Below are 13,719 nucleotides of genomic sequence, written 5' to 3' on the forward strand. Positions count from 1 at the left end.
AAGCCTAGTCATAAAAAGTTTAAACGATTTTGTGCCCAGCGTGACCACAGATCTCTCAGGCGATTGGTGCGCGTGACATGTCACGTGTGAGATGGATGGTTGATTGTAGAAGGACTCCTTGCAGGCTTGCGCGCGCTCCGTCCGGTAGGTTTTATCAGGTCGAAGTCTAGACTGTGGTGTGTTCTAGTACCCCACAGCCAGACGATGTCTAGCTAAGGTCACGTGATGTGGTCACGTTGGCATGGTAAGTGAGGAGAGTAAGGAGGAAAATGAGAAAGAGGCGAGGCGTCAAGGGAGCATGGCTTGTGGAGGCTACGCGGTCGACGTCATGCCCTCTCCTACCCTTCTATTCTCCATGGTCAAGAAAGCATGCCAGGCCCTCTTTCCGAGTCTGCCGCACGCCCTGGCTCTGCCCGCGCCTCCCATTGACCAAACTCTCTACATATACGGCTCTGGTCCGATTGGGTCCGATCCAGGGCTCTGGTCCGATCTATATCCATCACTGATCTCTATGTCTATTTGCTGGATCGCGTTTGACCAGCTCCTCCTATGGAGCGGAATGCGGTCACTGGCGGCCATCTTTAGGTAGAGTTATATCATCTCTAGCCATCATAGTAATATGGCGGACAGCGCAATGGCGGCAGGCTGCCATAAAAATAGCCATAGATCTAGTACACTGTACCGTGGGTGACATTTCGTGCTTGATTGAAGTTGTTCGACGAAGCAGATTCTTGAAACCCGGCGTGAACGGTAGCCTCATCTTTGAGGACCCGACAAAAGTTCTACGAAAGCGCAGCACCGGGGGAAAGCAGCGCAGCTCGCATCAAAAGCAGACTCCGTACCGTCGTCTGCTTTCGATGCTTCTTTCGATGCGACTTTCGATACGTGCTGTGCTGCTTTTCTTCCGGTGCTGCGATTTCGTGAAACTTTTACCAGGTCCTCAAAAACCGGACTGCTGTTCACGCCGGGTTTCAAAAACATGTTTCGTCAAATAATTTTAATCAAGCACGCAATATCACCCACGCTATTTTGATCGCAGCCTGCCAACCCACCTGCCAAAACGCTATCTGACATGGATGGATGATAGCGGCTGCAGCAGCTTACATTGGCTAGAGGTGATATAACTCTACCTAAAGATGGCCGCCAGTGACCGCATTCGCGGAGCGGGCAAACGCGATGGATCCAAGCATCCATCCATCTTTGCCGAATCCAGGTTCGGCGAAAATTCGGCCTTGCCGCATCCTAAGATTCGGCGCCGAATTTTGGATTCGGCAAAAGTTCGGCTCATCGCGATGACGTCACAGACGTGAAAATAGCATGATAGCAGGCTCAGTTATTCTGACGTTTCGCGCTTGCTCCTTGCTCTTTCGGTTTTTTCCTTGTCAAGTGGTTTGCATTGGATGTCACACTGATTCGTCTCTGCCAACGTTGGTCCCTGCGGTCTCGGTTGCGGTAGTAGCAACTTCATCCCATCTGCCGGCGCTGCGCAGCTCGTCGCACACTGCTGCCCGTTGTAGTGGGTGTAGCTTCGAAGCCGAGAACTTCAAGCCGTATTCAGTCAGTCGGTGTGGTGTACTGCTCGGAATGGCTTCGGGTGAGCGTTTTCGCCCCTTATTTTTAGATTGTCACTGCTCGGCACCGCCTCGTTCTTGCAGCGTTGGCGCCTTCAGGAAGTTCGGACGTTCAGGCTGAGGTAACTGAAACTTTACGTCTTGGTTATGACGACAAAAATAGCCACAGTTTGTCGTTCTTGCATAGAAACCGGAGTGACATCTCACGTGATAAAACGCGTGATGCCGCTGGAAACTTGACACAGGTGATTGTGGCACACATGCTCTCTGCGAGCACTTTTTAAATTTGACTCGTCAGCTTGCTTTCGTCTCAGTGAACAGTAGTCGCTTTTGGCAGATATTTGCCGGCCGGTTAACCGCCCACCCCTTGTCTGTGTAAAACGAACGACTTGGAGGAGACAAAACAATCGTGGCGAAACTTGATAACCGTCTGCGCTCACGCAGCGGCGTAGGTACGGAGTGTGGACGGAACAGCTGGTGGCTATAATTTCAACAAACTGCGTTGAATACATTCCAAGAGTTGCAGCTACTCACAAATTTAGCATTCAAAAGCTCACTATCACCATTAGGTAGCCAACCAGGGAGCTATAAAAGTTGCTGTTGAAGAGTGTTATCAGTTGCTTAAGCTTAAATGTGATTAAAACTTCAGATATTTACCCTTTTTTTCACTCTCAGTAAGATATTGAGTTACAACATCATAGTTGTAAAACGTCCCATTGCATGAGCATCAAGGTTACCACGATTGCTAACCTATCTCTAGTGGTAATTTTGATTCAGCACGGTGCTCCCCATACAGTCAGAGGTTTTTACGTCAATGCACACCACACGCACACCAGCCGACCGTGGAGTGATGTGAACTGCGACCCTGCATTCTATGCGAGCCTGTGCTTTGAACTTCCACAGTATGTGGTGGAACTTGCTGCTAAAAGTTAATACCCTGGCCTATTGCATGCTTTGGAGGCCTTCATACAGCGCTTATGAAACAAGCAGTAAGAGGTTTCCTTTTTTTTATAAAGAGAAGTAATTACAACATTCACGAGAGGACGCTTTCCACTGGCAGCATTGTTCTTTGAGAAAGACATGCCTTGCCATTTTCATTCCGTCAATGACTATCAAAGCAAAAATCTTGCTAAATATAAGGTATTTAAAAATATATATATTTCTGATAAGAAATATGTGCTCTTCTGTGTCACCATGATTGTTTGCAGAATGGCTTTTATCGGGGTCACATGTAGCGATTGAAGTGCATGTCAAACATGGGATGAGGACAATTCATCATATGCGCACTCGTTGCAGGCCGACTGATAACAGGACGATTCATCGCATAGGAACAGTCGTCATAGGGTGACTCGTCCATTGGACAGCTGGTCACATTGACAGCGCAGGGAAGGATATAATAATCTACAAGTCACAATTTTCAGTAACTAGCTATGTTTCCTGTCGCCTGAGCTGTTGGAACAATAGATTGGGTTGCAAATTCATGCAATGTCGGAGGATCTGCATAATCATTCGAGCATGCATAAATACCCCATATTTGTTTCAAGTTACGAGAAATAATGTATATGTATAAATATACTCGGAATAGGAAATACTTGGGAAAGAAATTTTACCATTCTGATATAGGAAGTTCAAGACTTCAAAACACGGTGTCTCGAGTTGCTACACTGGGCTGTCAATGCGGCAGGTGGTGTCGTACTGTCCTGCATTAATGTGTTTTTGCCTGTTGCAGTCGGCATGTCTATTTTATTTTTAACACTCCTGTAAAGGCCCGCTCACACACTTGCAACTGAGTAGGACCGACTGAGACAAGACCGCCTGTTAAGCCTCTTGCGACGGCGTAGGACCAGCGATGCAGCAGCGCATCCAGTTTTACGTTGTAGCAAGAGGTTTAAAGGCCAGGATAGAAGCGCCGAAGGACAGGGACAAAGTGAAGGAGGTAACGACAACACAGAGTGGACTAAATTGAAGCGCCTTCGGCGCTTTTATCCAGCCATGAACCAACTAGCCCACCTGAACAACTTTGTTAAAAGCCGGTCTCTTCTCGGCCGGTCCTACTTGGTTGCTAGTGTGTGAACGGGCCTTAAACGTTTCTGCCTCCTTCAGCCTGTGAGATCTTCATTTTATCAACGTCGAAGTGGTGACGAAGTGGGCATTGCAAACTTTGTGACATCACAATGGCCAAAGGAGTGCCTGATAAAATGTTATGTGGAGTTTTACGTTTTTTTATTGTAACATAAACAAGTAATTAAAAGCGCAAATATTTCAGTGCTAAATGTAGAAAAGGTTTTGGCACACACCTGCTGGTTAGACGACTATGCAGATCTCGGTTGGGTCCACCACGGGGATATGGTTGCTTGAAATGGGCAATAATGCAACTGGCAAACGAATCAGTTGTAAGCTTTTCTTTCTATCAAGATCTTTTGCGGCAACTCCACTACAACAGTGCGTTGTTCTTCTGTTATATGTACTTACACTGAAACCTGTTGTGAGTCAGCATCGCTGCACCTTTCTCCGTTGCAATCACCTCTATTTTTGGGTATGAAATGAGTTTGACAGTAGTCGTTCTCAAGTTGCTGCGACGTGTCCCGTTCGGGACACATTTGCTTCAGTTTCTTCACCCACAATCAACCATACTGACCTTGTAGGGGCCTTGCCTGGTCGACCTGAATCAAACAATAATATATTTTTGGAGACCAACCATCATGCGTCGGGTTGCCCCCATGCCGAATCATCCTATGACCAATGTTACGCAGTTATCAATGGGCCTGTTACCAATCGTCCAGTGACAAAGAGACCATATCCCGTCAAACGTGCCCCCAGCATGGCCACTTAGCACAGCTTTCATTTCATTCACAAGACTAAGCGAAGCTGCAGGAGACCACTTCAATTTTTGCAAAAAACTCTTCCTTCTTTTTGTCTAGTATGCACAGCTGCAGGAACAGTGTTTTGTCACTCCTAGTGGGGGGTGATCGATGGCCGAGTGTGTTAAAGCACTGCAGCTTGGCGCACGTGGAGCAAAAGCTCCACTTGCACTTTTGCTTCACGTGCTGAAATCGGCAGGGGTAGAGAATCAACCCAGTGATCTGGGTTGATTCTCTACGACCTACTGCAGTTGTAGTAGCCACTTCGAGAGTGCAGTGTCGTGTTGAAATGTACGTCAAGTACTGCCACCGTGCTTTGTTTCTTTTTTCCACCTCCTAATGGTACCCTCTGCCACTTGTATGCTTCTAGCTCTGCAGAAGGATGTCCTGGAAAAGTTCCAGAAGGAGTTCCTAAAGGACCCAAAGAACAGGCTGGCCCAGAATGTTTGCACCAAAGTGGACTTGAAGGATGTGTACCTCAGCCACCAGACCTCCACCAATGTACATCACGTGGTGTCTCACAAGGTAGGATCATGTGCAGTTTTTTACAGTCTTGGACAAGTTCCTTTAAAAAATAGCTTGGGTTATTTCTCTAAAAAAGAGTAGCGAGGTTACCCTTAGTTACTGCAACAAAGAAGTAACTCATTATAGTTACGACGACATTGCTTTTCAGCTACTTTTCCATTACAAAAAAAAAGGCGAAAATCAGTTTTTTTTTTTTAAGTTCCTTAGGATGAAATGCAAATAAAGTATCCAAATTACTTCATACTGTTAACAAGCACCAGTTCTTGTTTGCTTGGAATTGTCTAGAAGTTTCCCTCTTTCTATGGTGAACGCATCCCTGTCATTGCTGAACATGCGTGACTTGTGAGAAAATATACATATCCACAAGTTGGCACAGAGCGAACGGGGCACTAAAAATGGCGGAACTAGGAATTTGGAAAGTGCTAGGGATGGCTATTGTATTCATTCGACATCTCAATCTTCAAGAAACTGAAGAGATGATGAAAGTAACCTAGTTACTTTCAGCATTGCTCAAGAAAGACTAATAGGACCACAAAGTCACGTTTACATAGTTACAAGTTATATTTAGAAAAAGTAGTGCATTAGAGCTAATTAAAACGAAAAAGAAGTTGCAGTAATCCGTTGCTTGTAATCCGTTACTATCGAGACTGGCTTTCTTCAGACAGCCTCTTTGTGCAACTAATTCTGTTGTGTGTTTGTTTAGACATTGGGAAGTTGGTCACCCCCCAACGGGCATTTGGTGTCTCTGCCGTAGATCAGAAATGTTTCCACTGTGGTATATAGCCTGGGGTCTTCAACATGCATCATGCAGTAATGACACACAATTGCACGCCGGTACAATGCTCATCCAGAATGAAATGGGCAGGAACGAGGATTGAATCTTCCTCTTCGTCAGTTGTGCCATTCAGATTCATGGGAGGAACGGTTGTTGAAAGATAATCCATTCACACTGCAGTGCCAAATTTAGTGCCTGTCATATAACCGTTGATCTTCATGAGAATCCACTATATGAATTTATAGTGCTATTGGTTCCTTCGCACTTTGCTGCACATTTTTTCGTCTTCAAGTACATACACAAATTTTTTTTTTTGAAATCCTAATTCTTCCCAGTGCTCTGGAGGCTCTGATTGGGGAATCTTTTGGTCCCCATACTCTGTTTAGCTTTAAGTTGAGTCTGAGTCTAAAGCTACAAGTGCCAGCTAGCTCCTGGCTTTGAGACGTGACTTCTTAGCGCGAGGGTTCGTTCTGCGGAGGAAAGTTTGAAGGCCGAGCTCTTGTGCTTGTAGCCTCGGCTACAGTCTCGGCTTAAGGGTGAATGGAGTATACCCTAAATTAGCCCTATCATTTGATCTTTCTAAGGAAGTGGCATTTTATTCCCTATTTCTTTGGTACAAAAACACTAGGTCACTACATGTACTCAAATTGCTCATTACATATATGATCAGGTCATCTAAGAGTATTCCTAATAGAATTCTCTAAAATTTGGTTTTACCCAGCACATATGAGATAGTCGCAGTGAGCAGTTTGCAAGGGGCACTTCTGTTTTCCTCACTATGGTAGTGCATGTGCTACCCACGTGGTTATGCTTTAATTTTCATAGTGCATAGAAGCTTGGCATTGCACATGCTTGCACCAGCAGAGGAAGTTGAAGTATTTTTGCTCTGGACTGTGAAGAAATTCCCCTAGGCGGTGATTCCCAAACACCTCGCCGTGAATACCTAGTATATGGCTTTCCATTTATGACTATTTTTTAAGAGCGTTACTCATACCAGCGCTCCTCCTGGAAAAGGTTGGTTTTTGCTTTCCCGCATAGGCAGATGTTGCGAGGGGCAGTGTTATTATGTTCAGTTAGCTTTGCCCTGCGGCATGCTTGTGCTATGCTATGCCACTGCCAATACTTTTAACCAACAGCAGTTCTCGTGGGAACTGCTCGTGCTTTTTGTGCCTGTTTCATAATTGCACTAGATAACAGAAAGTATAAAACAGAGAGAGGACGAAACACAGACGAGTACATTCTTTCAACTCTCAACAAAGTTTATTCCATGGGGTGCGAACGTATGTTCCCCTGCGCAGACTTAGGGAAAGGGGGGAAAAGGGCAGAGGCAGAGGGGGAGTAAGAGGAAGGAAGGGAGGGTGGGAGAGGCAGCTGGGTGCGTGGACTCGTTGGGGTCGGGCCGCTCACCGAGGTCGTCTAATCACCCCGGACAGCTCTTGGCTCAGATAATCTATCTCTCTATCGGAGAGGGCTAGCGAGGTGGAAGAGACATTGACGACGGAGTTTTTTTATCGCAAAAGATTCGATAACTTCCCTGCCGAATCTCTGAGGATGGCAAGCTAGCACGCGCGTATTTTTGAACCTTGGCTTACATCCTCCACATGTGCGACGATGTGCTGCAATCGGGTGCACCGTTTCCTCGCTGGGATCGGCGACCTCTCGGAAGTGCTCCCTCAGGCGGTCATTTAGGCACCGGCCCGTTTGCCCGATATATCTAGTGCATCGTACCAACACGCTCGTTAGGAATATAATTCATAATTGCCCTCATCCGCATTGTCGCCATACTATGACTGACTGCAGATTGTCTAAACGCTTGGTGCCTAGTTTGCTCTTACTTTGCTTTTTCTTTTGTTTGGTTTTGCTTCACCTTGATAAGGGCCAAACTTGGTGCAGTGGAGCCCTCAGCTGCGAGCAGCAGCATCTTTTTAATTACTTGTTTGAGATATGCTGATAAAATATTTGATGTGTTAGAGTAGATTTGGAGTGCTCAAGGCAAGTTATCGGCATTGGTGGCTTGTTAACACATTTGAACCCAGAAACTGAGGAAATTTGGTGCTGCTGCTTTGAAATGTCTTTTCTTTGCCAGCTTTCTGGCTTGAATAGCACAAGTCAGATAAAACGCAATTGTATGTTGCAGCAGCTTGATTAGTTTCCCCGTCTTTATTCGTGGGCTCACTTTCCTCTTGGAGTAGAGAAAGATAAAGTTGTTCTTTTGAAATTCGGTAGCTATGAAATTTTATGAAATAGATAAACGCCTTAAAGTGTGTCCAGGATTAATTGGCGCATGTAGATATCACCGGAAAATTCGCCGTCAAATGGCAATGGCATTGAATGTGGTCTTGTCGATGCTTATTTAGTACCGTGTGGAATTAGTGTCTGCAACGAACAACTTTGTACTGGAAATTTGGGAGTGAGCCTGCTTGGTAATAATAGCTTCTGACAATAAAGTAGTGCTTGTCTCAGGGTTAAGAATGCAATGTTTCGTAACCAGCTTACCTGTCTTCGCAACTCTAACGCCCCATAAATGGCAGGGTGATAGTTCCAAGATGGCGGAAGAGACTTGGATAGATTTTCTGTGCCCCTGCTTGCCGACGCTGGTCGGTATGCTTAAATTATTTTGCTTGGCTACAAATGCAGTGATAGAAGTGCTGTGTCATTTGTACCAGATTGCTTCATTAACGAAAGTCTGCCACATCTTGAGCCGAAATGGCATTTGAGCTCAAATTGCGGAACACCTGCGCCAAGATGGGCTTAAAGCAAGAAAATTAATATTTTATTATTGATGGACTTTAATATTTAGAGAAGTAGAAGGAGAAAAAAATGGGACAATATCAATTTCATGGCATCTCTACTCACCAAATTGTTTGTTTCATCTTAACCTTGAACGCACATACTAAAAGGTAGGGTACAAGGTAAAAGAAGTCGCTCCAGTATTTTTGTTAGAGTGGAGAGATCATAGACACTTTGCGCTGCAGATTGTTTTCGTGCCTTCTTGGCTTCGTCTTTTTCACGCGCGCTTTTGTCTGTGCCCAGGTGGACATCGAGGGCAAGCCTGTGACCAACCAGAGGGTCTCCGGTCGCTGCTGGATCTTCGCCTGTCTCAACGCCATCCGTGTGCCCATGATGCGGCACCTTCAGCTCGAGGAGCTGGAGCTGAGCGCGGCCTACCTCTTCTTCTGGGACAAGGCAAGTACAGGGGGACTTTCGAATGTATCTTTGACCGGTGTGTCTTGCGTCTCATTCCGTCCCCGCATTGAAGGCAGTCTCGACGTGGCAATGAATGACATCGCGGAAGCCGGCGTGTCACTCTCTCGGACGTCGTGATCCCGTCGGTCGGTCGTAGAAACGCCGGTGAAAAGTGCGTTCGAACGCAAGTCGGTCTTTGTGGCGTCCCGGCTCCCGGCTGCCACAGCTTTTATGGACCGTCGAGCTGAAGAGAGACCTGCGGCAAAGCGTGCAACTGCCACGTCGTACCACCACTGCTACGACACCGCCAGGATCGCAGTTGGCGACGACATGTCGTTTTTGTGATGGCAGCGTGGCATGACTTGTGTTCTTGTGTGAAGCGGTAAATTAATAAATAAAACCGTATCCTGCAACCAGAAAAGAACAAAAAAAGAAATAGTGCATTACTTGCATAGGAAACAAGCGAAATCATCATTCCCTTGTGCAGGACGAGAGGAGTGGCTTCTTTCCACGAAAAACGTTGGCACTCTCGCGGGAAGTTCTGGGAAGCTTTCAGTCCGAATTGAGCTCTACTGTACGCCGTCGGAATCCGCGTCGAGTCTTGGGCAGTGCAATCTTCCAACCGTCGCGAGGTTCATGGTGCATCCGCCCATCCGGGTCTTGAGTGCCCTCTGCCTGTGCCTCTCCCTGCAGGTAGAGCGGTGCAACTTCTTCCTGAACAGCATGGTGGAGACAGCGCGCAGGGGGGAACCCGTGGACGGGCGCCTGGTCTCGTTCCTGCTCAAGGATCCCCTGAACGACGGTGGACAGTGGGACATGCTGTACAACCTTATCACAAAGTATGGCCTCATGCCCAAGAGGTGCTTTGCCGAGACCCTCTGCTCAGAGTCCAGCGGCCGGCTCAACACGTTGCTCAGTAGCAAGGTGCGTGGACCGGCCTAGTCGTGCCTCGGTCACATGTCAGTCGGCCCCTCGGTATAGGTTGTATTCACTGGCAGTCATAGCCGAGCTCGCTGTTGCTTTCAAACCACCGGGAAAGAGAGAGAGGGGAAAGATGCTTTTGTACGAATTTTGAGTGGCAAGTGAATCTTCTATAATCTTCTAAAGGGAGAATAGCGACGTTTGGGGAAGCCTGGGACCTACAAAGGAGGAGTCCTGGTGATAGAATTTCTCCTTCCCCTCTTCTCTTGCGGTTTCCCTAGAGCTGACGGGAAATTCTTCCCAGGCATGCGCTGTGGGCAGTTACCTCAAATATGGTGTCCAGTGAATACCACCTATAGACCCTTCAGAGTGCGACGGCATGTACGAGTAAGCCATACATTTAAAACCTTGAAATGCTCGTCTGTATCAGAAATACAAAATCTGTGCAAACTGGAAAACACTACGCTCTTGAAAGTTTTGCTGTAGCAAGAACTGTTTTTTTTGTCAAAACCTTCCCCCTCTTAAAGGGTAACTGCAAAGAAAAAGTGTTTTTTTAAACAGCCTAATTGGGACAAGCATGTCGCAAAACAAATGTTCCGCAAAAAAAATTTTTTTTAGCAATATTTACACTACAGGACGTAATTTAGTCAGAGTCGGAACCTCTCCACATTTGAAACTCCCGCTCTTTCGACCCCCGCGGGGGAGAAGTACGCCTTGACTTGGCTGCGGAGTTGAACGATGCAGCATCTTGACTTCCGGTAAGATCTGGCAACAACGCACATTAAACATGGCGTCAGTATTTTTTTGGTTTGACGGGACACAAAAAGCTGCGCAATTTGAGAGCACATAGCGAACACGTGACCTGAGAAGTGCCCCTGTGATGTTCCCAGAAGACGGAAAGTATCATCCGTAATCGTCGTGTGTGCTTTGAAGGCGAAGGGAGTCATAGGGTCCACGAGTGCGCAGCCACAGGCCAACGTTCACGACAGTGCTGCATTGACTCCGGCGATCTCATTCTATTTGGTACAACACGGCGATTCGACAAAGAACTGAAATGTTTGTGGTGTGTGTGGTGCGGTGCTTGGAAGTAGACACCCACAGTAACACGGAGCGCAAATTGGTTGTTGTTGGGTTGAGGTTCAATGGGTTCAGTCCCATCGTCGTCAGCTGATCCAGTCAAACTGGTCCGAGAGGACGTAGCGAGCGTTTTTAAAAGTAAATCTTCCTTCGTTCAGTTTCAAAATGTGGAAGATTCCCGACGCATACCGTGAGTAAAAAGCTGCGGGCGTTTTCAACAAAATTACGTCGTTTTAATTGAACAATGGGCTTAGAATTGTCCTAAATCTGCCGTTTTTATGCTTCGTGTTGCACTGCATTTGCACAGCGACGTGTTGCGCTCATCGTACAGTGTGAATAAATTTGGGCAAGATTTCCTACCTGCCCACAGATGCCTGAACTGAGAACATTTTTTACGTAGTGAACATAGTGCTTTTTTTTATTTGGGAAGTGGCGTTGTGCATTTATTACGGTACAATCACTTGAGAGTTCAGAAATTGGGGAGGGCGAGCAAGCTTTCCGAACTTTGTCTCTTTGCTCTCTGGCACTGCCCCTAGTTTCAAGTTGGTTTCAGTAGACATACCTACTAGCGGCCAGCAGGTAAAAGACTGGGAAGTCGGGACGGTGCGGACTCCATGTTTCGCGCTTTTCGCAAGGTGACTGGGGAAGTGCTTTTGCAAGTTATGTGGAATATGCAACTGATTTTGTTATGCCCGTCGTTTGCGTCTCTCCAGCTAAATGAATAAGATAATCTACAAAGTCGCAATCACAAGCCAAGATTTACGATAACAGTACACGTTCATTCAAACAACTTTACGTCAAATGGTTTGGAAGGCGAGAAAAAAAAATTTGTCGGCTAACGCAGAATTCGGACGTCTAAAGGCTTCTGCGGACAGCTATTACGTTGTGCCAGGTTTTTTTACGTAACAGATGTGTCTAGTCACGGACGTCTGGTCGACGGCCTCTGGAGCAATATGACGAGAACGTAACTGGACACGTTTGTCACTATGCGAATGCCCGATTGCCTCCAGCCAAATAGCATTCCTTTTCGGGGCGACATGGCTGCTGGAAGGCTCGTTGTCGGGATCACCCATCTGACATCTCCAAAAAAGTCGACATTTGCACGTGCAAGCAAAAAAAAAGCATGCTAAGCAAGCAAAGAGGAAAACGAAAGAACCGCGCTATGAAAGCCAAAACCCCGCGTCGCTTCTTATCACTAACACCTGCGACAGCTGCTAAACACACACTACTTCACTTCAAGAAGTCTCACTCAAGCACCTGGGTCGGCACGAAACACTGATCTCTTCGGCGAAATGACTAGTCGAGGTAGACAAGACAGGCGGGAGCAGAGTCTTCGGCGGCCATGAAAGAAGGGCGAAGCTTTTGTTTGTTATGGTATGAATCCAAACGGAAGTGCCCGTCTTGTAAACCTTTTGTAAAGAATAATAACTCATCACATGGGTTATTCTTTAAACATAAGAATAAGCTGCTCAAAAGGAAATTACAACATAACAAAGGTTTAGCAACCAAGATCTAAGCTGTCAATCAATCTCTTAGCCAATGAGAAGTATAGCAGCCGTTTGGGGCTAAATGTCACGGAACACCAATTTTTTGGCGCACAAATTTAAACTGATGAAATAGCCGCAAACTAAAATCTATCTTACGCAATAAATATTGCTGATATTACTGTGAGCATTTTTTTTCTCGCGGAAAAATAGTTTTTTGACATGCTTGTCCAAATTAGACTGTTTAAAAAAAGCTTTTTTCTTTGAAGTTACCTTTTAAAGGGCAACTCCAGTTGAGACCGAAACCAAAATAAATTAGTGCTATCACTTTAGTGGCACGAATTATGAACACAACCGAAATATTACGTCCAAGTGAAGTTGCATACTCCACTAAACTCTTTTTTAGATACGACCAGCTGCTCTTTAGTGGGCTGCGAGCGGGTTAGCTTTTAGTCATGGAACACTGGCGCAGCACCCTCCTGACGTCACGTCGCGGTAAAAACTACCACAACGTGAAAAAAAAAAAATTTGCCACGTGTGCGCACTTCTTTTTATTTTTGGCATTTTCCTCTTCCTCTTCTCGCCTCCTCGCTTTTTCTTTTTTATTTGTGACATCAAAAATTATGAAATTTAGAGGGGATCTTGGTAAAGTTGGCAGAGATCCCGAGAGCTTTTACGGCATTGTGCGCCTTCTCAGGTTCTCCTCTTGCACTGACTGTGCTGGAACTTTGTGAACTTTTTTGGAAGAGCTTTTGTGGATGTTCTGTGCATCAAATGGCAAAATGAGTGATATTTGTGATTCTGGGAGACAAATGAGGACGATTCTACCTTTCTTAATTGAACACAGGTATTTTAGTGCCATTGCAGCTGTGCCATTTCTTTTTTGCTTCCAGTTGCGAGAGTATGCCAGAGATTTGCGCCAACTCGTTGAGAAAGGCTGCTCAGATGCCGACATCCAGCCAAGGATCGAACAAATGATGGAGACGGTAAGTTGCTAGAATATTTTCCTGCCTTCTCCAGTCTTGTTATTCACCTCATAGTGACCCGACGTACCTACCCAGTTATAGCTAGTGCTTCGTTTGGTTTGTTTGTTGTCAAGTTGGCAAGCATAATTGACCCGAATTTACCTTGCAACTTTATTATTTTGTATTATTAAATGTACACATCAAGTGTTAATTTCATGGTGTTGTGGCGATTTTTCAGTGTTCTGTGCATGTTTCAAAGCACCTACTTTAATGCACATACAGTGTGTACTCTTGCATCCGTGGTCTGAAAGAACTTCCGAGGCTCCTCAAGTAAGGCTCATCTGGGTTCAGTAA

At 45.9% G+C, this 13,719-nt stretch overlaps 1 protein-coding gene across 1 annotated transcript in view; it reads left to right on the forward strand.

Annotated features, from left to right (window-relative positions):
- Positions 1–1,286: 1,286 nt before the first annotated feature.
- LOC8023100 (bleomycin hydrolase) overlaps positions 1,287–13,719 on the forward strand; it is a 32,382-nt gene continuing 19,949 nt past the window's right edge. Inside the window, exons 1-5 of the mRNA XM_029992825.4 lie at positions 1,287–1,594; positions 4,803–4,957; positions 8,766–8,918; positions 9,612–9,842; positions 13,294–13,386. Of these exons, the coding sequence (XP_029848685.2) occupies positions 1,318–1,594; positions 4,803–4,957; positions 8,766–8,918; positions 9,612–9,842; positions 13,294–13,386 (909 nt within the window). The 5' untranslated portion in view covers positions 1,287–1,317. The remainder of the gene's footprint in view (positions 1,595–4,802; positions 4,958–8,765; positions 8,919–9,611; positions 9,843–13,293; positions 13,387–13,719) is intronic.

Source organism: Ixodes scapularis, unplaced genomic scaffold, assembly GCF_016920785.2.
Source record: "Ixodes scapularis isolate PalLabHiFi unplaced genomic scaffold, ASM1692078v2 PGA_scaffold1__304_contigs__length_218370807, whole genome shotgun sequence".
Classification (NCBI taxonomy): Eukaryota; Metazoa; Arthropoda; class Arachnida; order Ixodida; family Ixodidae; genus Ixodes; species Ixodes scapularis.